Below are 24,711 nucleotides of genomic sequence, written 5' to 3'. Positions count from 1 at the left end.
TAAGTGCCTACCATGTGCTAGGCACTGTGCTAAGCACTGTGGATATAGTGAAAAGCAAAAAATAGTCCCTGCTCTCCAGAACTCTATAGAGGGACCTGGGTTGAGTCACTGGTTGTTGATTACCTCTGAAATCTTGGGCAGGTCACTTAAGATCTCTCTGGGCCTTGGTTTCTTCACCTATAAAATAAGGAGGTTGTTCTAGATCAGGGTTCTTAACCTAGGGCATGTGAACTTGTTTTTTGAAAATATTTTGATAATTGTATTTCAATCAAATGGGTTTCCTTTGTCATTATACTGTATTTTGTGCATTTAAAAATATTATTCTGAGAAGGGGTTCAGTCCATAAGTTTCACCAGTCTGCCAAAGGGGTCCATGACACAAAAAAAGGTCAAGTACACCTGTCCAAGATGAGCTATAAGGTCTAATTCAGCTCTGAAACACAATTAATCTTCCAGCTCCATGAAGAATCAAGGGGCTCATATGTATGTGCAAGCATGCATTTATGTATATGCATGTATGTGGGTATATAGTTACATTTGTGTGTGATTATATATAATTGACTATATTATATTAATTTAAATATTAGGGTAATTATGTATTATGTATTGTTATATATTAATATGATTGTGTTTAATTATAGTATGATAAATAAGATAGAAAATAATTATGTAATTATAGTATATATGCGAATGTATGCACATATATGTGTGTATAGTTATATTTGCATGTGATTGCATATAATTGACAATTTTATATTTAATTTAAATATTAGGCAATTATATATATACTATATATTCGTCTGATTGTATGATAATTAAGATATCAAATTATATAATTAGAGTACATATGTGTATGTATGTGTATCTATTTATATTTGTGTGAGATTGTATAATTGACTACAATGTTTTTAATTTAAATAAGAGGGCAAATATATGTATTATATATTAATCTGATTTTGTTTATGTTAAATATAGTATGATAAATAATAACAGTTAAAATAATTATATATGGTATATATGTGTATGTGTGTATGTAAGTATGTGCATACACACACACACACACACATATATATATTATATTTTCCCTTAATTTCTACAAGTAGCCAGAATACGGAGGTATAAAAGATATACATAAAAAGATACTGAGAACTGAAAACTGAGTCTCAGGGACCTAAGTCACCAGACCCTTCTTGGCAGAGCACATGAGAATATCCAGGTGTCAAGCAGACCAGCCAGAACAATTATGGCAGGAAGTCTCCACAAAGACAAAGTCTGCACTATGACTACGGCATATTGTTCTGTGACCCTTTGAAGATCTGGGCCAAACACTGATAGTTTTCAGGGAGTCAGTTATAGGCTTTGCTCTTGAAAGGGGGTAGAGAAAAGGAAATCCCAGGAGAGAGGAGGGCAGAAGTCCAAAGGATATTAAGGGGGAGGAGTTAGTGTAGCTCAAACCTACTGTTTTTACCAAACTGGTGAAGGGTAGTTTGGTTGCCTACCTTCCTTTCTTTGTTTTGTCTTGTTTTGTCTTTGTTTTGTTTTGTTTTGTTTTTGCTGGGCAATGAGGGTTAAGTGACTTGCCCAGGGTCACATAGCTAGTAAGTGTCAAGTGTCTGAGGCCGGATTTGAACTCAGGTACTTCTGAATCCAGGGCCGGTGCTTTATCCACTGTGCCACCTAGCTGCCCCACCCACCCACCCACCCACTGTCCTTTCTGAAAGGTTGCCACTCTTGTTTCTGACTGCTACCTCTTCCATGAAGCACCCTCCACCAAAAACAATAACAACAACAACAACAACAACAAAAACCTCACTTTCCCCCTCAAGCCTCATTCACATCACTTTGTTTGCACCTGTCTAGTGTATTATGTGATATAAGATATGCTGCATTTGAAGTTAGGGTTGACCTGGGTCCCAATCTCCCCTCAGACACTGACTATCTTTGTGACCCTAGGCATTCAGTGAACATTTCTAAGCCTCCATATTTTCTATTTTTAAAAAATTATAATTATGCCTACAGTACTTTATTAGGAAGATCCAATGAGATCATTTTTATAAAGCACTTTGCAAACCTTTTTGCTATATCAATACTTATTATTATTATTATTAGCATAGTATTCCTATGAGGTGTGCCAAGATATGCCCATATGTTCCAAAAATCATTTTGATATTTTGTCTCGTTTTTAAAGTAAAATTTATTTGTTAGCTCTTGACAGTTAAGTTTTCGTTTCTGTAGTTTGATAAATAAAAATGTTTTTTGTAATTGAGTATTCAAAAAATGTTTGCCTTTAAAAATGAAAAATGAAATTTCCTGGGTGTGTAGCCTAATGACATATGCTTCACATGCCTACACTAAGATCTGTAGATTACAATTATCTTTTTTGTATCACAATCCCCATTAGACTGCATTAGTATCTAAACTTTATGCCTCCCCTAGCAATGAGCATGATGCTTTAGGCACTTAATTAATGTTTGTTGAATGAAGTCTAACATTTACCACATATAATAACAGCTCCTCCTTCTATATTCCTTTAAGGTTTGCAAAGTGCTTTCCTTACAATCATGATATCTTTTATTAGCCCCATTTTAAGGGGGCGGGGGATAAACCTGACACTCAGAAGTAACTTGCCCAAGGTAAACATATAGGCAGCCCAGCCTGTCTGGCTTGAAGTCCAGGGCTTTTTCTATGACATAACACAGTCTTTCCATAGGCACCCACCTTTGAGCCAGGGAGGTTATGGGGTTTGCAAAGTTCTCATATAGGAAGCCACTTTCCCTAAGCTTCCAATCTATTACCGATATCCCTGAGCTAGACCACCTGAGAACAACCAGAGCTGAGGGAGGGAACTGTCACTGGGAAGGAGGAGGGATGCCAAATTAGCAGAATAATCAAAACTACTAAACCTGATCATCAATTTCAGCATGTACAACATCATTACCCCTTGCCTGGGCTCATGCAATAGCCTTATAACCTCCAGTTTTCTTCCAACTAAATCACCCTCCACAGATCCCGGCTGAATCTTCTAAATGCACAGGTCTGATCACATAGCTCCCTGGCTCATAAACTATCACTTGCTCCTCAGCCTGGCCTTCATGGTCATCCATGATCTGTCTAACTTGCCTCTCTCCCTTCTTGCCTCTAATCTCAGCAAGCTTCCCAAGTTTGTCTTCCTTAATAAGCCTTCCTGATCCACCCCCATCCCCCATTAAGAATGCCCTCTCAGATGCCCATCAACTGGGGAATGGCTGAACAAGTTGTGGTATATTAATGTAATGGAATTCTATTGTGCTGTGAGAAACGTTGAGCAGGAGGAGTTCAGAGAAACCTGGAAGGACTTGCATGAACTGATGATGAGTGAGATGAGCAGAACCAGAAGAACATTATACACAGTATCATCAACATTATGTGTTGATCAACTGTGATTGACTAGATTCTTCTTACCAATCCAACAGTACAAGAAAGTTCCAAAGGACTCATGATGGAAAAGGCTCTCCAAATCCAGAAAAAAAAAAAAGAAATAAAGAAAAAGAAACTGTGGAATATGGATGCTGAGTGGACCATATGATTTCTTTTGTTTTTGGTGCTATTGTTTTTCTTTTTTGAGGTTTTTCCTTTTTGCTCTGATTCTTATAACATGACTAATGCAGAAATATGTTTAATGTTATTTTATATATATATATATATATATATATATATATATATATATCAGACTACTTGCTGTCTTGGGGAGGGGGGAGGGAGGGAGAAAATGTGAAATTGGAAATCTTATCTAAACAAATGTTGAAAGCTTAAATTAATTAATTAATTATTTTTAAAAAAAGAAGAATGCCCCTCAAATAGCACTTTTTGGCCATCTATTTTGAATTAAAGTTATTTGTGTATGTGGCAGCTAGGTGGCGTAGTGGACCATGCACTAAGCCTGGGGTCAGGAAGACCTGAATTCAAATCAGACTTTAGACACTTACTAGCTGTGTGATGACCCTGGGCAAATCACTTAACCACCGATTGGGGATAATAAAAGCACCTACCTCAAAGGGTTTTCATAAGAATCAAATAAGATCATATTTTTTAAAAGGCACGTAATAGGTACTATTTGTTGTTCAGTTGTTTCAGTTTTGTCTGACTCTTTGTACCCCAATTTGGGGCTTTCTTGACAAAGACACTGGAGGGGTTTGCCATTTCCTTCTCCAGCTCATTTTACAGATGAGGAATTTGAGGCAGAGTGAAGTGACTTGCCCAGGGTCATACAGCTAGTAAACATCTGAGGTCAGATTTGAACTCAGATCTTCTTGTTTCTAGTCCCAGCACTCTATCCACAGAACCACTTAGCTGCCCAGTAGGTGCTATGTAAATGCTTATTCCCTTCCCCTTCCCCAACGCATCTCCCCTACTAAACTGTAAACTCCTTGAGGACACGGAACTTATTTTATTTACCCTTGCATCACCATCTGTAAAAAGAACCACAGTGGGGGGCAGCTAGGTGGCACAGTGGATAAAGCACCGGCCCTGGATTCAGGAGGACCTGAGTTCAAATCCAGTCTCAGACACTTGACACTTACTAACTGTGTGACACTGGGCAAGTCACTTAACCCTCATTGTCCCCGGGGGAAAAAAAAAAGAACCACAGTGCTCAGCACATAGAAGGTACTATAATAAATACCTGTTTAAAGTCAGTCCTGAGGGTTTTAGTTATCACACGTGCATGTATGTGCATATGGATATATGGTTATACATGTATGTGTGTATGGAGGGGGTTGGAGAGGAGAAGTAGAGATCTAGTATTTAAGCATGTAAAAGAGGTTCCAACTTTAATCCAGGAGTAGAATAAGAGTCAACATCAAGAAAGAACTGTGAAACAGAAAAAGAGGTGGATGGATCATGTATTAAGAACAAGGAATAACAGATGGGCAACCCCAAGTGCTGCTCTCATATCAAAAATACAGGGTGTCCTGAAAGTCTTAGTGCAACTTTAAATTTTGAAAGTCTAAGTATTGGGGCAGCTAGGTGGCGCAGTGGATAAAGCACCGACCCTGAATTCAGGAGGACCTGAGTTCAAATTCGATCTCAGACACTTGACACTTACTAGCTGTGTGACCCTGGGCAACGCTCATTGCCCAGCAAAACAAACAGACAAACAAGCAAAAAAAAAAAAGAGTCTAAGCATTTAAATTGCAAACTTTTTGAGTTTTGTAAATTTTGAATAATAACTCTATTTCTTTAAATAAAGACAGGGCACCCTCTCCATATGCACTTTATATTCAACAGTTTTCTGGATGATGCTTTCTCAGACCCATAGGTCAATACAGTTCTTTACTTGGTCACCTCAGGTCACCTGATCTATGTCCATTACATTTTCTTGGGGGAAATGGGTCATGTTAAAACAGTCGTGTGTGTGTGTGTGTGTGTGTGTGTGTGTGTGTGTGTGTGTGTGTGTGTGTGTGTGTGTATAAACCCCTTTCTTTGGATGATCTTACTTCTAGTATCACAAAATGCAATCCTTTTAGTCACTAAATAGCAGCTTATAAAAGTTTTTGCAAAATTCTAAAATCCAATGGGGTAATGCATAGCTCAAGACAGTGTTTATGTAGAATTTCAATGAGACACATCATTATCTTAAAAAGTTAAATAATTAAAGCCCAGGGTAAGGCTTCCAGGGCATTGAACAGATCCTCTCTGAAGGATTTATAGAAAGACAAAGGCAAGAAAAGCAAAGGATGTGGAAAAGTACAGAAAGGCTTTGATCTGTATAGGTGGTTGAGGGTCATACATCAATGAAATCATAGATTCATCAAAGTATCATCATCAATAATAATTATTGTTATTATCACAGCTGTTACATTTCTAAAATGTCTTACAGTTTCAAAAGTGCTTTCCTGAGGGCAACTTTGTATGTTAGTAAGGGTAATTGTTATTAACCCCATTTTATAGATGAAGAAACTGAGGACCATAGTGGCTAAGTGACTTGCCTGAAGTCAGTCAGCTAGTAAGTGGTAGAACTAGGGCTCCCCAAATTGAATGCCTTTTGCATTACACCAGGCTACCTCTCTAATCCTTCTGTTATTTTCTTGTTTCCCTTTTCAATCAACAGGTTTTTGGGGATGCTTCCTTTGAGGATATGTAGGGCTGAGACAGAAATAAAAAATAAATTGAAAAAGCAAAAACCCAGAGAGGAAAGGGATCTGAGGCCTAGAGTATGGGGACGAAACTAAAACCATTTCCTTTAGTCTCCATATAAAATTATTTGAAAGTAGAATGAACTACCTTCAAATGTAGAGAGTTCCTCTGATCCACATGATGACTAATTACAATTCCAGAGAGGACTGGAGATATAACATTCTATGTTTTTCACAACAGAAAGGTGATGGACTCAGCATGCAGATTAAGATGTATATTTTTGAACGTGGCCAAAGCAGACATTTATTTTGCTTGACAAGACATGTTTGCATCAAGGATTTTGATTTTTCTTGTTTCTCAATTTGGAGGGAGTGGGTTGGGAGGTAGTGCATGAAGGGAGGTAGGAGGGAGAGAATGATAGATAAAAAAATAAAAGAAAATTGAAGTTCCCCATTAATGGAGGTCTTCTGAAAGGAGGCTGGATTTGAACACTTGTTAAGGGTTAAGATAAACATCTCTCGGTACAGCTAGGTGGCACAGTGGATAGAGCACCAGCCCTGGATTCTGGAGGACCTGAGTTCAAATCTGACCTCAGACACTTAACACTTAACTAGCTGTGTGACCCTGGGCAAGTCACTTGACCCCAATTGCCTCAAAAATAACATAAAATTTTTTTTTAAAAAAGGCTAACATACAAAAAAAAAAGATAAACATATCTCATTTCCCACTCAGCTCTCAGAGTCTGATTCTGCTGCAAGGACAGACTTTTCTCAGCTCTGTCACTCATTATAAGAGATCACAAGAAAGAGAATGTCAGTTGTGGTTTGTTGGGGGGGGGGGGTTGTTATTTTTTGTTCCCAACTGATTTCATTGAATAGTTGAGGCCAGAAGAAGGGAGCTAGACTTGAAAAGTTCCTGGCTGCAGCAGGCCACAAATTCAAGGCCTAGACCACTCCCCCCACATCCAGATTAAAATGTAATTGGGAAATATTTAACAGAATAAATAAAAATATAACACAGATAATGTTAACTTGTGTTTTCCAAGTCAATATTTGGCACTCAGGGATCTGTTTGTAGTTGAGTTAATACAACTAGTTTTTTTTTTTTTTTTTTAGTGAGGCAATTGGGGTTAAGTGACTTGCCCAGGGTCACACAGCTAGTAAGTGTTAAGTGTCTGAGGCCGGATTTGAACTCAGGTACTCCTGACTCCAGGGCCGGTGCTCTATCCACTGCGCCATCTAGCTGCCCCTAATACAACTAGTTTAAAGCATCAGAAGTGACCCTATAAAACTCTATGGGCAGCTCAATGTAGTGAAAAGGACACCAGGATCGAAATCAGAAAAACATGAGGGAAATCCCACTTCTACCTCTTATGAGTCACATGGCCCTAGGGAAATGATTTCTCCCCCCTGTCCTCAGTTTCCCCAACTGTCAAAGGAGGACACTTAATTTATTCTGTTCTCTAAAGTCTCCTACAGTATTGCCAATGTATGACTATAAGTCTAGGAGGGTGGCTTTGTGGCAGGGCTGGTCTACTACTGCTGGCCTTGAGTGCTCTCAACCACTGTTTCCTGGGCTCTTGAGGTTGGCAGCTGTGGCAGGCAAGCAGGCAGGCAAGAGTGTATTGCTCAGGCGAGAGGGTTACTGGATCAATGCCAAGCATGACAGCTCTTCTTCCTCATGTTCTCCTATGGTCCAGCACTCAAAGTTGTGTGCACACATCGCCTTTAGAGGCCACAGAAGCAAAAGAGAGAGGGGCATATCTACCATTGATAAAAATGGACCTTGTATATGATGACAGAATTGGAGAAAACAGTTCTATTTTCACTAACTCACATTTCTCTGGTCCTTCAAATTTTGTTTAAAAAAAAAAAAGCACTTTCCTAACAAAAGCTCCTGAGGTAGGAAATATAAGTATTATTACACACATTTTACAGATGAGAAAACCGAGGCTCAGGAATATCAAAGCCCTGCATCTCCTATGGGAGTCCAGTGTACTGCGTCATCTCTCCAGACAACTTTATCCCAGTTCTCCACCAGAAAAATTAACTTCAGATCTGTACCAGATCACAGGCAGCTCAAGCAAATTAAGATACCAATTAAGCACCTACTATGTGAAGCTGCTGTTTTTATACTGGAAAGATAACACTGTCTCTTGCTCTTCAGGAGCTTAGAGGCTGCTCAAACACAGAAAAATATGCAAAATAGAATAAGACAAGTGTGTGAGGTGAATACAAGAGAGAGGAGGATGTCCCTTCCTTCTGGAAGTGATAAGAGAAGGCTTCCTGGAGGGGAGAGCCCTTGAGCTTGTCCTCAAATAATGGGGAGGGTTTCACCAATGGTAGCAGGGGTGGGGAAGGAGTATTCGAAGTATGGGGAATGAGAACATATCGGGAGGGAGAACATCGACTCCCTCAGGAACATGACCAGTCTATTCTGAACAGGGGGAGGAAGTACTTGGCTATCTGGTCAAACCCCCTCATTTTACAGATGAGGAAACTGAGGCTGAGTTAAGTGATTTGTTCAGTGTTATCTAACTAGTAAGTTTCTGAAGTAGAATTTGAACCTCAGTCTTTCTGACCCCAAGTCCAGTATTCTTCCCACCATATCATGATACTTCCCAAATGGAAATAAAGCTGGAAAGCTATAGGAAAGGCTAATGGTGGGCTAAGAAGTTTAGAGTTTCTCTTGTAGGTAACTGAGAGCTGCTGAAAGATTCTGAACAGAAGAATGATATATGATTAGGGCTGTTCCTTAATCTGGCATTCTGGACAGGATAGGTTGACAGAAAGGTTAAGGAATGCTAGCGTGCTCCAGGAAAAAGGAGATGGGCCTAAAATAGGAGGGTGGCAATAAGGATGCAAAGGAGAGATGGCTTAGTGGAAAGAATACTCGGCCTGCAGCCAAGACAGACAGCATTGGCTCTGTGTGATCTTAAGAAAATCCCTCTCCCACACCCCTGGTGGTGCCTCAGTTTCCTTTTCTGGAAAAAGAGGGAGTTAAACTAGATTACCTCTAAGGTCCCTTCCAGCTAGTGACACTTCAGGATTCTAGAGTGCTGCCAGGGAACAGATGGGAGTGGCGGTGAAGAGGCAGAATCAACAAGATTAACCGAGAGATAATGGATGTGGGGGAAATGAGAAGAGGAGGCATCAAGGAGGACTACAGTTAGAAGCAGGACAAGCCAAGGCAGCCCCCTGACAAAAGCGAATGGAGGGAAAGAGAACAGGATGGGGAGAAGGGCTTGGCTTCCCTTTCTTCTCTGTGTAGCCCCACTTCACTCCTGCCTCCTCTCCAAAAATGGGACTTGAGAAAACTCAGATCCCAAAGAAAAACCCAAGAGCTAAAGGTTAACGGGTTAAAGAGACAGCCACCGTCATACAGATTTAAACAGCATGTCCCTCCCAGCTTTCACACTTTGTTGAGAGAGGAGTATTGAGACCATTAGCAGGACATTAACACACAGGAATTAAGACCCTGACAACCACGGAGCTCCTAATGGAAGAATATTGAATTGTTTGGATGGCTTTCCTTGGATGAGGCTAAGTACTGGAAAGAGTTGTTGTTCTTGTTATTCAGGCCTTTCAGTCTTGTCCGACTCTTTGTAACCCCATTTGGGGTTTTCTTGGCAAAAACACTGGAGTGATTTGCCATTTCCTTCTCCAGCTCATTTGGCAGTGAGGAAACTGAGGAAAACAGGGTTAAGTGACTTGCTCAGAGTCGCACAGCTAGTAAGTATCTGAGGTCAATTTTTTTTTTTTGAGGAAAAGATTTTTATTCCTTTAAAAAACAACAACAACAACAACAACAACAACGAGGCCAAATTTAAACTCAGGAAGATGACTCTTCCTGACCCCAGACCCAGTGCACTATCTACTGTGCTACCGAACTGGAAAGAATAAAAGATCCCAAAGATGGGAACCAGATAGATAGGAGGCAGATGGGGTAGGCTCTAGCTTGTAAGAAAGAGCCCAAGAGGTACAGAAGATTTGGAGGCAGAGGGGCTAGGTTCAAATCTCAGCTTTACCAAATACTAGACACTTACCCACTCTGGGCCTCAGTTCTCTCATCTATGAAAGGAGAAGATAGGACTAGTTGAATTCTAAGTTTCTATCCCACTCCAAACTAATGGTTCCACATTTCTACAATCAGGCCAATTACAAGTAAAGGAAATCAAGTAAAAACTGAGGAAAGATGATAATGTAACAGCCAACAGCCAGGAATCCTGGTTCCAAATCCTAGCTCTGATATTAACTCACTGGGGGGGGTGGGGGGGGCGGGACAGTTAGGTGGTACAGTGGATAGAATACTAGCCCTGGAGTCAAGAGGACTTGAGTTCAAATTTGACCTCAGACACTTGACACTTACTAGCTGTGTGACCCTGGGCAAGTCACTTAACTCCAATTGCCTCACTCTCCCCCCCCAAAAAGATATTAACTCACTATGGGACCTTGAGCAAGTCACTTTCTGGATTCTGGGTCTCAGTTTCCCCATTTATGAAAGTATTTATACAACCTAACTCTCAGGGTTGTTTCCGAGAAAGCAAGTGAGATAATGGATATGAGCGCACTTTGTAAGGTGGTACTATGGTTATAACTCTGGTTTGGCCATGAAGGAAAGGCTGTAAGAGAGATTGTTCTGGAAAACCCATAGACTTGGAGTCAGGGGACTTGAGTCTTGGTCGAATGTCTGGCACTAATGAGCTGTGTGACTATTTTTTCTTTTTAAAATTTTTAAAATTATTATTATTATTTGTTGTTGTTGTTGTTGTTTTGAGCTGTGTGATTCTGAGCAAGTTGTTTGCCTCCCTAGGACCTCAAATTTCCCATGTGTTATGGGAGGAGATAGAAGCACCTGATTTCCAAGGTCCTTCCAATTCTGACATTCTTGTGTTCTATTTTTGATGTTAATATCAATGAAACAACTTGATTTTTTGAGTACAAAAAGATGTGCTCAGCACTGGAGGAGCAACACTTACTTCAAGAAGCTCAGAATCTTAGGTGGGATTATAGAGAGATGGGGGAGGGAGGGAAAGACATATACACAAATAACTAAAATTAAACATTATCTAATTTAGAATTTAAAAGTCCGAGCCTAGGCTCCATGCTTTCCCTTCCCCTGCTGCACAATTTTTTCTTCTGATCCTGGTGTATTTTTAAAAAATTAATTATAACCAGATATTTAGTTTGCTGGTGTTGGAGAACTGCCTTTAAGGATTTAGAAGGTTCCAAATACCCAACTCACAAATAACACTTTGCTTTTGATTTCTCTCTTTTGGCAACTAATAGCTATTTTCCAAATCTGGCATCTCAGTCATTTAAAAAAAAAAAGCCCAACAAAAAAACCACAGCATCTGATATAGATGTGTGCCTCTCACCTTAAGGTTTCAAAACCCTGCTCAAATTTTTCTTACAGATTGCAGACAAGCAAGTCATTTTTGCTTTTCTGTGCTTCAGTTTTTCCATCTGTAAATTGAGAAACTAGATGGGTGGCATAAGGTGCTGGACAGCTCTAACACTGTATATTCCATGATCTAACATCCCTTCAGCTCTTGTGTCCATGTTCTAAGATAAATTTTAGCTCTGATGGTTTATACAGCTATAGATAAACTTCCAACTCATTTTGCAGATGGAATAATCAAGGCAAGGATGCGAAGTGACTTGTTCAGGGTTATGTAGCTAGAATCAGAGGTAGAGGTAAGAAAAAATGTAGCTTTGTGAGATTTCATTTACATAGAACTCACTAAATAAGAAGAACTAGCTGTGGAGAAATGGTACTTTCTCGCTGGTCTAAAACAGCAGGTATTTTCTTAGCCTAAAGAATTTTATTCTTTAGGGGTAGCATAGTAGTAGGTTTCCACCAGTCATGGACAACCATGGATGGGTGGCATAGAGGATAAATATCTAGCCTTGGAGCCAGTGTGGGTTCAAGACTAAACTCTGACACATACAAGCTGTGTGAGCCTGGGCAATTCTCACTTAATTTCTCGGTGCTCTAGGAAACTAAGACTACAAATTGCAAAGAAGGTGCCATCTTGCATTGGTAAAAGGAGTCCCCTATGCCAATGAAATCACAGGTTCAATTTCTTTCTCTGGGACATCCTGTAACAGTTGAATAGAGCAGGGGGGGGGCAGCTAGGTGGCACAGTGGATAAAAGCACTGGCCCTGGATTCAGGAGGACTTGAGTTCAAATCCAGCCTCAGACACTTGACACTAGTTGTGTGACCCTGGGCAAGTCATTTAACCCTCATTGCCCCAGAAAAAAAAAAGGAAGCAGTTGAATAGAGAAATAAAAACATCCCTATATGGCCCAGTGGATAAACCATGGATAGAGTCAGGAAGGCCTGAGTTGAAATCTGGCCTCAGACACTTACTAGTTGGGCTCAGGCTGTTTGCCTCAGTTTCCTCATCTATAAAATGATGTGGATAAGAAAATGGCATAACACTCCAGTATCTTTGCCAAGAAAATCCCAAATGGTGTCATGAAGAGTTGGACATAATTTAAACAACTGAACAACAAAAACAACAATATATCAACTTCATATAACCTGGACATTTGTTTCAGAGAATTGCCAGATTTAAGAGATCATAGGATTTAGACCTGTATTCAACCTTAGAGACATCTCCACATCGAACTTCCTCAGTTTATATATGAGGAAACAAGGTCCACAGTGAAGAAGACAAATGTCCAAGGTCATCTAAAACTAGCAGATTTAGGATTTGAACTGATGCCCTCTGACTGCAGATCCAGTATGTTTTCTACTATACTGCATGGCCTCTCAATGCCTTGCCTGTGGGTGCAAGGTGCTTCCTATACAATGACAGCACAAACAACTTTATGATCAGAATTAGAAGCCACTCTATCACTAAATATACTATGTGCCTGTGGACAAGTTTCCTCCTCTTTATTTCCCCACTTTCAAAATTAGGAGGCACCTAGATGGTGCAGTGGATAGACCACTGGGCTCTATCCTAGTCAAGAAGACCTGAATTTAAATCTTACCTCAGACACTTATTAGCTGGGTGAACCCTGGGCAAGTCACTTAACCACTATCTGCCTCTATTTCCCCAACTGTAAAACAAGGCTAAAAACAGGACCTACCTCTCAGGATTGTTGTGAGGATCAAATGAGATATTTGTAAAGTTCTTAGCACAGTGCCTAACACACAGTAAATGCTTAATAAATGCTTGTCTCCTCTTCCTTTTCTTTTCCCACACTAGACGATATCTCCCTTATAGTTCTTTTTTAATGTTTAAAATTTTTTTTATTTTTAGTGAGGCAATTGGGGTTAAGTGACTTGCCCAGAGTCACACAGCCAGTAAGTGTTAAGTGTCTGAGGCCGATCCCGAACTCGGGTACTCCCGAGTCCAAGGCTGGCGCTCTATCCACTGCGCCACCTAGCTGCCCCTTCCCTTATAGTTCTAACATTAGGAGAACTTCTATAAGGCTCAATAAAAATATCTGGAGAACCCTGACTCCTGAGAGCTAGAAGATCTAGGTTAAAGTCCAACCCTGCCACAGCATGTGTGAGGGAAGCAAATCTCTTCCTCTTCTTGGTCCTCTGTCTTCTTATGTGCATAAGGTGACTAGATTAAATCATCTATGAATCCATTGTCACTAAGCAGGCTGATCAACCAATGTCTAGCACAGTACTGGGCAGGAAAGAGGCACTTTAATATTGAATGAATGAACCAGCCAACTGGATCTCAAGAGCTGCCTAGAAAGTCCCAAGGAATGGGCACATCCCAAGCTTCCCTATTGTTGGCTCCTTCCCTTTCCCCCAAATACAGAGGGATTTCACAGGAACCCCCTAGCAGCACTGCTCAGTGGTCACAAGACTAGTACATGGGCTACCAAGAATCATGTATATTTTTGTGCTAGGGATGTACTCTGGCTATGAATCCCAAAACTCAGGAGAATCATAAAGGCAGGTGATCTGAAAATTAATGGAAAGACATATGGTAGGTACAAGAAAGCTGAAGCATATTACCAAAGATAACCTGTTCATATGAAGGACATTTATGGCAGGAAAAGGAAGTGGTTGGGTCATGCAGAGAAAATGAAAGACAGTGGAGAGATAGAGTGGTGTAGTGGATAGAGGACTAGACCTGAATTCCAGAAGTCTAGGGTTAAGATCCTGTCTCTGGGGCAGCTAGATGGCACTGTGGATAAAAGCACTGGCCCTGGATTCAGGAGGACCTGAGTTCAAATCCAGCCTCAGACACTTGACTCTTACTAGCTGTGTGACCCTGGGCAAGTCACTTAACCCTCATTGCCCCACCAAAAAAAAAAGAAAAAGATCCTGTCTCTGACCCATTGTGTGACCCTGGGTAGGCAATTTAACCTCCATGAGCCTGAGTTTGCTCTGTAAAACAGGAATAATAATAATTCCCATAACACTTACCTCACAGGATTGTTTTGAGGATTCAAGTCAACAGACATTTATTAAGTGGCTAGTTGTACAAGGCCAGGTACGGGAGGGACAAAGAAAGACAAGATGAAACTATCTCTGCTCTCAAGGAGCCTCCATTCCACTGGGAGATAAAATATATGGACAAAAAAGCAGATATAAAGTGTGTGCAAAACAATATATGAATCCTAAGAGGAAAAGAATGCTCACAACTGGGAGGAAGAGGGAAAGGGATCATTTAGGAGGCAGCACTTGAATTATGGGTAACTAGGTGGTACAGCGCATAGAGTGTCAGGCTTGGAATCAGAAAGACCTGAATTCAAATCCAGTTTCAGATACTTACTAGCTGTGTGACCCCGAACAAGTCATTTAACCCTGTTTGCTTCAGTTTCCTCATCTGTAAAAATGAGCTAGAGAAGGAAATGGAAAACCACTCCAGTATCTTTGCTAAGAAAACTCCAAATGGGGTCATGAAGAGATGGACATGACTGAAAAAATGGCTGAACAATAAACTTGAGTTGTAATTTGGTTAAAGTTAGACTTTTTTTTTTTTTTTGGGTGAGGCAATTGGGGTTAAGTGACTTGCCCAGGGTCACAAAGCTAGTAAGTGTTAAGTGTCTGAGGCCGGATTTGAACTCGGGTCCTTCTGATATCAGGGCCGGTACTTTATCCACTGCGCCACCTAGCTGTCCGCTAAAGTTAGACTTTTTAAGAGATTTGAGATGAAAAGAGTGCTTTCCAGACACGGGAAGTTAATGCATCACTTTCCTGCACAGAGTTTGACTGGAAGAGGGTATGTGAAGATCAGTAATATGAAATAGGACTGGAAATGTAGATGGAGTCATGTTGTGAAGAACTTTAAATGCCAGGCTGAGGATGTTGTACTTCATCCTAGTGGCATTAAGGAAACAAAGATTTTTGAATAGGAAAATGACATGGTTGGTTCTAAGTTCTAGGAATATCAATTTGGCAGTTGTGTGGAGAATAAATTGCAGAGGGGGATAATTAGGAGTAGGTAGAACAAACAGGAAGCTATTGCAATAGTCATGACATGGGTAATAAAGGCCTGAACTCACTTAGAGGCTATGTGAGTGAAAAGAAAGGGACAAATGTGAGCGATGTCAACATAGACAAGAACAAGACTTGGCAACTGATTAAGCATGGGAGTAGAGAGAGAAGGGGGTGTGAAGGATGACTCCAAGCCTGTGAACTTGGGTAACTTGGAAGGTATGGTGATGCCATCCACAGCAACAGTCATGTGAAGGAGAAATGGGTTTTTTTGTTTGGGGGGGGGCAGGGCAATGAGGGTGAAGTGACTTGCCCAAGATCACACACAGCTAGTGTCAAGTGTCTGAGGCTGGATTTGAAACTCAGGTCCTCCTGAATTCATGGCAGGTGTTTTATCCACTGAGCCACCTAACTGTCCTTGAGAAATGGTTTTAGGAGGAAATCCAATGAGTTCTGTTTTGGATAAGTTGAGTTTGACGTACTTAAAGGACATCCAAGTGGAGATGTTTAGCAAGCAGGACTGGCATCCATGAGAGAAAACTAGGGCTGGATATATATTTGATTTGCATGTGCCTAATGATGATATTCAAACCCAAGAGAATTGATGAGACCAATGAAAGAGAGGATAGGAAGAGAAGAGGACACAAAGCAAAGAACCTTAGAGGATGCCCACATTTAGTGGTCAAGAGGAAATGACCTAGCAAAATAGATGGAGGAAGAATGGGAGAGAGGTAGGAGACAGCATATGCAAAGTGCTTTGTAAACTTTAAAGTGATTTATAAATGTGATTTACAAATAAAAGTCTTCTTATTATTTGTATAACAGATGGATAAGCCCAATATTGTACTACTAGCTATGAAGCAACTGATTAGGTGGATTCTATGTGGAGCATTTCTAGAAAGAGTCAAGAATGCCACAGAATGAAAAAGGCCAGAAAGCCTCGGAGCCATCCAGGTGAAGGGTACTTACATCAACAAGACTAAGAAAGTGTGGCCTGTCTCTCCTGCAAGCAGATTGGGAAGTCTGGACAGTTTACATTTTGGGGTGTGGCATGCGTTTGAGCTCTGTGTGGGGGGGGACAGAATTCCCCACTGCATGTATGGTGACCATAAAACCAAAGGTCTGCTTCCTCATTTTACCTTTCCAGACTCTGAGCAACTGAAGAAGATGGCCCCAGTGGAGAGCAGCTCCCTGCTTCATAGGATCACAGAAATTCAGGGTTGGGATCATTCATAGCTCATGTTTCTATAGCACTTTAAGGTTTATAAAGTACTTTCCTCAGGTAATCCCATGAAGCTGAGATGGGTACAGTTAAGAAAGATTATCATCTCCATTTTACAGATGAGGAGACTTGAGACTCAGAGAGAGGATCTACCTGTAAGTCATAAATCTAGTAAAGATCACTGTTGGGATTCTAACCATTTTTTCTGATTATAAAATAGGTGCTTTCTTTTCCAGAGGCAAAAATCACAACCCATGAAAGGGAAGTGACTTATCTATGGTTACACACAGACTTGACTTCTCCATCTCCAGTCCAATTTTCTTTCCACTGCACCATGGCTTTTTAGGTACAGTCCTTTATGACTGGTGGAGTGAGGAAAGGGTAAACTACAAAGCATTATGTAAATATAAGTCATAATAACAATAATAATAGGAGCAATCCTTCTCCATTTAAGTTTCGGGCTTAATTTCCCAAAGGAAACACTTATCCTATTTCAACTGGACTTTTACAGGGCGCCTTTGGCTTACATGTTGGCAGCCCATGAGGAGCACAAGGGAGGCAAGAAGACGGTATGGATAAGGGGTGCTCTCGTCCTCTAGGGGGTTCTGGTTCCACTTCCTCTTTTTTGAATGGGTACAGAGGGGAAAAAATAACATGGTGCAATGCAAATAGCCGGCTCCTGAGTCCATGCTGAATGACGATCAGATGAAGGAATTGGGGATATTTAACCGGGAGAAGAGAAGACTCAGGGGACACACAACAGCTATCTTCAAATATCTTACAGACTGTTATGTGAGAGAGGCAACAGACTCCTGTCTAACCCCAGAGAACAGCACTAGAAGCAATGGGTACAAGCTGCCAAAAAGCAACTTCAGATTTGATGTCAGGAAGAGTTTCCTAATGGTCAGAGGGGGCTATTAGTGGTCTGGGCCACTTCAGGAGAAAGTGAGTTCCCCCTGAGTGAAAGTCTTCAAACAAAAGCTAGATGACCATTAGTCAGAGATGCTGGAATGAGGATCCTTCTTTGAGGATGGGCTGGACTTTAAGTTTCTCCCCAAACTGAATTTTTTAGTTATTGTCTTTCTATGGGTTCAGGACTGGGAGCCAATCTGGAGCCAATCTTACATTTTCTGTATTGAAAATGTTGTAAACTGTCCCCTGCACGTGGATAGGGGACGATGAGCCCTGAGATTACAAAATCATGGGATCTCAGAACTGCAAAGGGTCTGAAAAGACATCTGAGTCCAACCTGGACCAAATATGGGTATCATCACTCCAGGAGGCAGCAAGGGGGTATGGATCATCTTGGTCACAAGGGATGGTTCAACCTGGAATGTGGGGGCAGGGGAGGAGGAACTACTTGGATATTACGTGAAATAAAGTCCAGAAATTTTAAGAAATTCATGGGATTTAGAGTCAAAACCCTTTAAGAAAATGGAAAATTTAAGAAATTTAAGGGACTGAGTCAAAAAACTTCACTGCTTACAAACCTACAACTGAATTGTCAGTTCCCTTTCCCTTTTTTGCACCTCAGTTTTCTTTGTCAACTTACAAAAGGTCAGACTAGATAACCTCTAAGGTTCCTTCTCCCTCCAACATTCTATGTTCTAAGGCTCCTTGGAGCCATGACCCATTATGTTCTATGTCCTAAAGTTCTTCCTAGCCCTGACTGAAATAGGTAGAAAGAATGCTGGACTTGGAATCAGGAGCCCTGGGTTCAAGTCCTTGCTCTGACACCTACTAGCTATACTTCTTTTTTTTTTTTTTGCAGGGCAATGAGGGTTAAGTGACTTGCCCAGGGTCACACAGCTAGTAAGTGTCAAGTGTCCGAGGCCGGATTTGAACTCAGGTACTCCTAAATCCAGGGCCAGTGCTTTACCACTGCGCCATCTAGCTGCCCCCTACTAGCTATACTTCTTAGCTTAGTGACCACAAGCAATTCACCTAACCACTGTGGCGCCTCAATTTCCCCATCTAGAAAGTCCCCTCAGCCCAACACTGAGCTGTTGAGAGGAGCAACTGAGAAAATGAATGTAAGCATACTTTAAAATGCAAGACATGGTTATTTTCCTATGATGGACCAGGAGACAGTGAGAAAGCCTGTGAACAAGCTGGACTTCCCACCTTGCACTCTGAGGAACAGGAATAGCTGAGGGCTATAGGGTTGACTTTGTGAATACATAGTAAAGTGTGGTGGTTTTCTCTTTTTTTTCTTTTTATAGCCTGTTTCCATGGTGTCCTGAAAAGCCCTGAGCAAACCACAGCTGGGGAGGCTTGGACAGCTTGGGGGCCTCAGAGGATGGCCCCCTCTCCCAAGCTTAAGCCTCAAGAGTAGACCATACATCTCCTGACCCTCTGAGGAGAGGAACTCACAAAAGTGCTCAAACTCTACTCTTATCTTTCGCTCTGCCTCAGATCAAGGAGGCAGTGAGAGGTAATGGAAAGTATACTACACCCGGAGTCAGAAGGCCAAGGTTTGAATCCTGTCTCTAACATGTTTCACTTCTTTCAATGGGAAATTCACTTTTCAAAGTCACAGTTTCGTCGTCTATAAAATGGGCAGAATAATACTTATGCTACCTCACAGGTTGGCTGTGAGAAAAGTGCTTTTAAAATGTAAGGCTTTATAGCGATGTGAGTTTTTATTATTACTGCCATAAGACAGAATTATGGTTTAATAATCACAAGCATTTATATAGTGTTTTAAGGTTTACAAAGCACTTTACAAATATCACTTCTTTTGATCCTCACTACAATCCCATGAGGTAGTTGCTACTCTTATCCCTGTTTTGCAGATGAGGAAACTGAGGCGGAAAGAAGTCAAGTGATTTGTCCAGGATCACCCAGCTAGTAAGTATCTGAGGCTGGATTTGAACTCAGGTCTTCCTGACTCCAGTGCTCTATCCACTGCAATACATAGCTGTTAAATGGAAAAAACACCAGATGTTTCGGTATGAATTCATTTTGCCACTTACTAGTTATGTGGCCTTGGTCAAATTTCCTAATCTATAAAATGAAAGGGTGCAATAAGATGGCTTCCAAAGTCCCTTCCAACTCTAATCCTCTGATACCTAAGTCTCCTTCTAGCTGTGACACTCTGTTTTAAGGTGCCTTTCAGGCTTTGTGTTCTATGTTCTAAGGGCCCTCTCAGCTCTGACATTCCTGAATGCCCAAATTCTAGCTTCCTGATCCCTTCCTATTGATTACTGTCTGAGAAGGTATATGGGGGCGGGTGGGAATATAAATTCCATGGATTTTACTAGAATAATTCTTCTCCTGATCATCAGGGAGTTCTACCCAGCAGACCAGTTAACTAGGAATACCCTTCTTCCCTTGCCCTCTTCCATCTCTTTCAGCTTTGATGGCCATTTCAAGATAACAGACTAGCAACCTCTTCAATTTTTAGTTCATTTTCACCAGCCTTGGTCTTTTGTCTCTGATAGGGTGATACACTGTACCTGGCAGGTCTGGGGAGAGCAGCCATTTCTGCTTGATGTTCTCTAACCAACTCTCCCTAAAGAGACAGCAACTCACCTGCTCCTGGGAATTCATTACTCGGAGCTTCATCTGCTTCAGGTATGTTGAGGTGAGGGGCATGTTGTAGTCGATGATCCCAGAAACCAGAGGGGAGGGAGGTTCGTTTTCTGAAAGAAAGAACAAACCAGAAGACATTTATATCCTGTACACTAAGGGCTCCAAGGACTTCCACCTTCACCCTTACTTTCAATGGACCAAGAGAAACCCCATGCTATCCCCTCATTTCCATAATCCTTTAACATGGGCAATAAATACACTTTCCTCTTAACCATCTTTGGCGTCAATACTATTTTACAAAAGAGGAAACTGAGGCTTAGAGAAGGGAGCGGCTTGCTCATGATAACATATATAAGCTAGTATTGAAGTGTTAGATGTGAAACTTGGTTTTTACCTTGGGCTAAACTGAAGTGACCATTTTAAACTTGTTATTTATTCAAAGAGCATTACTTGTTTGCTCTGTGGGGAGTCCTATGCTCTGGGAAAAGATACAAAGACAAATAATAACTAACATTTCTGTGGTGCATTAATATTTTAAGAATGCTTCCCTCACAATTTTACAGATAAAGAGACTGAAATTCAGAGAAGTGAAATGACTCCCTCAAAGTCATACAGCTGTTAAGTGGCAGACTCAGGATTTGAATCTAGATCTCCTGATTTCAAGTCCAACTCTCTTCTGTGGAAACATCACTTACCTTTTTCAATTCAATTCAACAAACATTTATTAAGTACCTACTATGTGCCAAACACTATGCTAATCACTGGGAAAATAATAAGAGGAGAAAAACAATCCCTGCCACCAAGGATCTTACAATCTAATGGGGGAGACAATATGCAAACAAATATGTAGAAATATGCTATATATAAAATAAAAAGGAGATAATGAAGAGGTGTTAAGGAAGCTTCCGGTAGAAGGTGGGGTTTTAATTGGGACTTAAAGGAGGCCAAGGAGGTCAGTCATTGGAGCAGAGGAGATAGGGAATGGGGGACAGCCAGAGAGAATGCCCAGAGTAGAGGGATGGAATATCTTGTTCATGGAATATCCAGGAGGCATAGGGTTGAGGAGACTGGAAAGGTGGGAGGGAGCCAGGTGATGAAAGACTTTCTTTTTTTTATTTGTTTGGGTTTTTTTGCGAGGCAATGGGGGTTAAGTGACTTGCCCAGGGTCACACAGCTAGTAAATGTCAAGTGTCTGAGGTTAGATTTGAACTCAGGTCCTCCTGAATCCAGGGTTGGTGCTTTATCCACTGTGCCACCTAGCTGCCCCATGATGAAAGACTTTCAATGCAAAACAGAGCATTTTGTATTTGCTCCTGGAGGTCATAGGGAGCCATTGGAGCTTACTGAGTAGGGAGGTGACATGATCAGACTTGCATTTTTAGGAAAATCACTTTAGTGGCTGAATGGAGAATGGATTAGTACTGGGAGGGGCAGCTAGGTGGCACAGTGGATAAAGCACCAACCCTGGATTCAGGAGGACCTGAGTTCAAATCTAGCATCAGACACTTGACACTTACTAGCTGTGTGACCCTGGGCAAGTCACTTAACCCTCATTGCCCCACCAAAAAACAACAACACAACAACAACAAAACAAAGAAAGAAAGAAAGAAAGAAAGAAAGAAAGAAAGAAAGAAAGAAAGAAAGAAAGAAAGAAAGAAAGAAAGAAAGAAAGAAAGAAAAGAAAGAAAAATAGCATGAGGCAATTAAGGGCCTTCACCAGAATGTGGTGGCAGTGTCAGAGGAGAGAAAGGGGCCTATTAGAGAGACATTGCAAAGGTTAAATAGACAGGCCTTGGCCACATGTTGCATATGGGTGGGGCAGGGATGCAGGAGAGATAGGAATTTGGGATAATTTAGGTTGCAAACCTGTGTGACTGGGAGGATAATCTGAATTTGACAGCCCCTGACCTCAAGGTGTTGATAACCCTTGCCCGGGGGCTATGAATTGTGTACAAACTTGCACTAACCATAAAATAAGTATAAGGCAAAATTAGGCTTCCTGGAAGAAATAACATTTAAGCTAGTGCTTGAAGAATGAATGGAGAAAAGGTAATTGGGAGAAAAGTCATTCTGAGAATAGGCACAGAGCGGGGAAAACAAGGGGTGTGGGGGCAGGAAGAGTCTAGTTTGACTGTGCATAGGATACATGAAGACGATATGGTAGAAAGAACACTGGGTTCTTGAGAAAGAGGTTCATAGACACCTTACTGAGCCTCAATTTTCCTTACATAAAATGGGGATCTTGTGGAGGAAGTGCTTCATAAACCTTAAAATGCTACAGAATTGTGAGTTGCTCTTATTATAGGGCTGACAAGGAGGGGAGCTGGCAGGAAACCTTGACTGTTCAATTTGGTTCTTGAGGTTCTATTTAGTAACAATGAGAAGCTACTGCAGGGCTTTGAACAGCCCTGGAGTTATCATGGCTGCCCTCTTAGTCAGGTGTGGCTGTAGAGGAAAAGTTATGAGCCAAGGACAACTCCAAGGTTAGCTGGCCATGTATGGATTAGAACTGAATTACCAAATCTAATGAAACACATCCCAAGTGCTCAGTGGGAGAGAGAAAGGGGAGGGTGGAACACTGGGCTCTCCTTTGGATTTTAGTTCCATCCTCCTACTTCCACAGGGTTGGGGGACTGACCCCTTATCAGTTCCTAGCCCCTCTTCTCTCTCAGGAAAGCAACGGGTGGTTACAAAAGAAATCCCATTTACATTCTAGTTTCCCCTCCACCTCCAGGCCTGGGCTGAGAGACTAATGGAAGGAGTAGACTCTAGTAGAAAGACTCCAGGACCTGGAGTCAGGGGATGAGAGCAAAAGCCCTGGTTTTGCTATTTATTAAAGGGAGTGTGACATAGTGGGTAGAATTCTGGAATTGAACTTAGGAAGATCTCTGTTCAAATCCTACTTCTGAAATTGTACTAGCTGGGTAACCTTACATCACTTAACTTCTCAGGCTCAGTGTCCTCATCTGTAAAATTAGGATGTTAATAACTGTAGTACCTACCTGACAGGGCTTTTGAAAGGCTCGAATGAGATAATACATGTAAGACACTTTGCAAACTTTAAAGTGCTATTTTAATGCCAGTTATTATTATATTAGTGATCTGGCTAAGCAAGCCACTTCAGCTCAATCCGTTAAAAAGAGCCCTCAGTTTGGAGTCAGAAGACACAGGTTCAAATTCCATCTACATCTGCAAGGGAGGTAGGTGGATTAGAGGACACTTGAATGCCCTTCCAACTCTAAATCTACCATCCTGTAATCTACCTGAGCCTCAGTTTCCCTACCTTTGAAATAAAGACAATAGCACCTTCCCCTTCTTAACTACCTGTATCCTAGAGTTGTTGTTGAGTGAGGATCAAATGGAATAATATCTGTGAAATCTATTTATAAAATATAAACCACATGTAATTTCTCATTATTAGGCACAAAAGTATCTAAAAGAAAATATCCCCCCCCCCTGCCCCTTTAAAAACACACACCAATAGCTGTGTGACCCTGGACAAGTCACTTAACCCTCATTGCCACGCAAAAAAAACCCAAAAAGAAAAACACACACCAAACTACACATTCTGTGGGGTTTTCCCAATTCATTATCCTCCCCATCAGTCAGGTTAAAAATTTGTTGTTCTTTACTCCCCCCTCTTCTACTCACAAGTTACTGGATGTCACCTCTTCTATCTTACAACCCAAAGACATACTCAAGAGTGGAAGATACTGGTGCCCTCATTAGGGCTACTAGCCACAGCTGTTGCCTCCTTGATTACAACTTCTAGTTTCAATACAAAGGACTGATTGCTTCCCATCAAGCCCAAGGGCTTTCCAGAAGAACAAGGGCCTTTTTAAAGCCTTACCCAACTAATCCAAAGTACTCTCCTCAAGCTAATAGCTTCAAGGATCTGATATTTCCCCAATGTGGACACACCCTCCACAGACACATATCACAGCCCCATCACAACTAATTGCTATGGTCAAAAAAAAAAAGTATCATCTTGTTAGCCTCTCCACACTTAGCCACAATGGTCTTCAAACAATAGAGACACTAGACCCAGGCAAAAAGCCTTTCCCATTTTAAAAGACCTGATACAGTTAGTACATGATTGACATAGACAAGTTCTTGAAGGTGTCAATGATGTACAGAAAGACCTTAACAGAAGTCTCCTCTGCAAGTGAATATCATTGTAGATTTAAGCCTTGGTACCTCCCCAAAGTCTTGTAATTATACTACCAGACCACTGACTTATCTGCACAGCTTTTGGAGGTAAGGGTTGGGGGAGAGACAGAGTTGGTTTGGGTCCTGGCTTCTGACATTGGTCACTTACACAGCACATTCTTCCAAATTCCACATTCCATTCTTCCATATCTAGTGTCAGGGTCTCCCAGCCTTTGACTCCCAACATCCTGGCAGTCTCTGATATGGGCAATCC

The 24,711-nt window shown here is 41.2% G+C and overlaps 1 protein-coding gene across 1 annotated transcript in view; it reads right to left on the bottom strand.

The window, feature by feature from the left end:
* The window catches only part of NOL4L (nucleolar protein 4 like), a 215,797-nt gene that overhangs the window by 106,422 nt on the left and 84,664 nt on the right, over window positions 1-24,711 (bottom strand). The window contains exon 4 of the mRNA XM_043986160.1: window positions 20,289-20,398. Within this exon, the coding sequence (XP_043842095.1) occupies window positions 20,289-20,398 (110 nt within the window). The remainder of the gene's footprint in view (window positions 1-20,288; window positions 20,399-24,711) is intronic.

This window comes from Dromiciops gliroides, chromosome 2, assembly GCF_019393635.1.
Source record: "Dromiciops gliroides isolate mDroGli1 chromosome 2, mDroGli1.pri, whole genome shotgun sequence".
In the NCBI taxonomy this organism is placed as follows: Eukaryota; Metazoa; Chordata; class Mammalia; order Microbiotheria; family Microbiotheriidae; genus Dromiciops; species Dromiciops gliroides.
The sequence above is the reverse complement of the archived record's forward strand: the minus strand, read 5'-3'. Positions and strand labels throughout refer to the sequence as shown.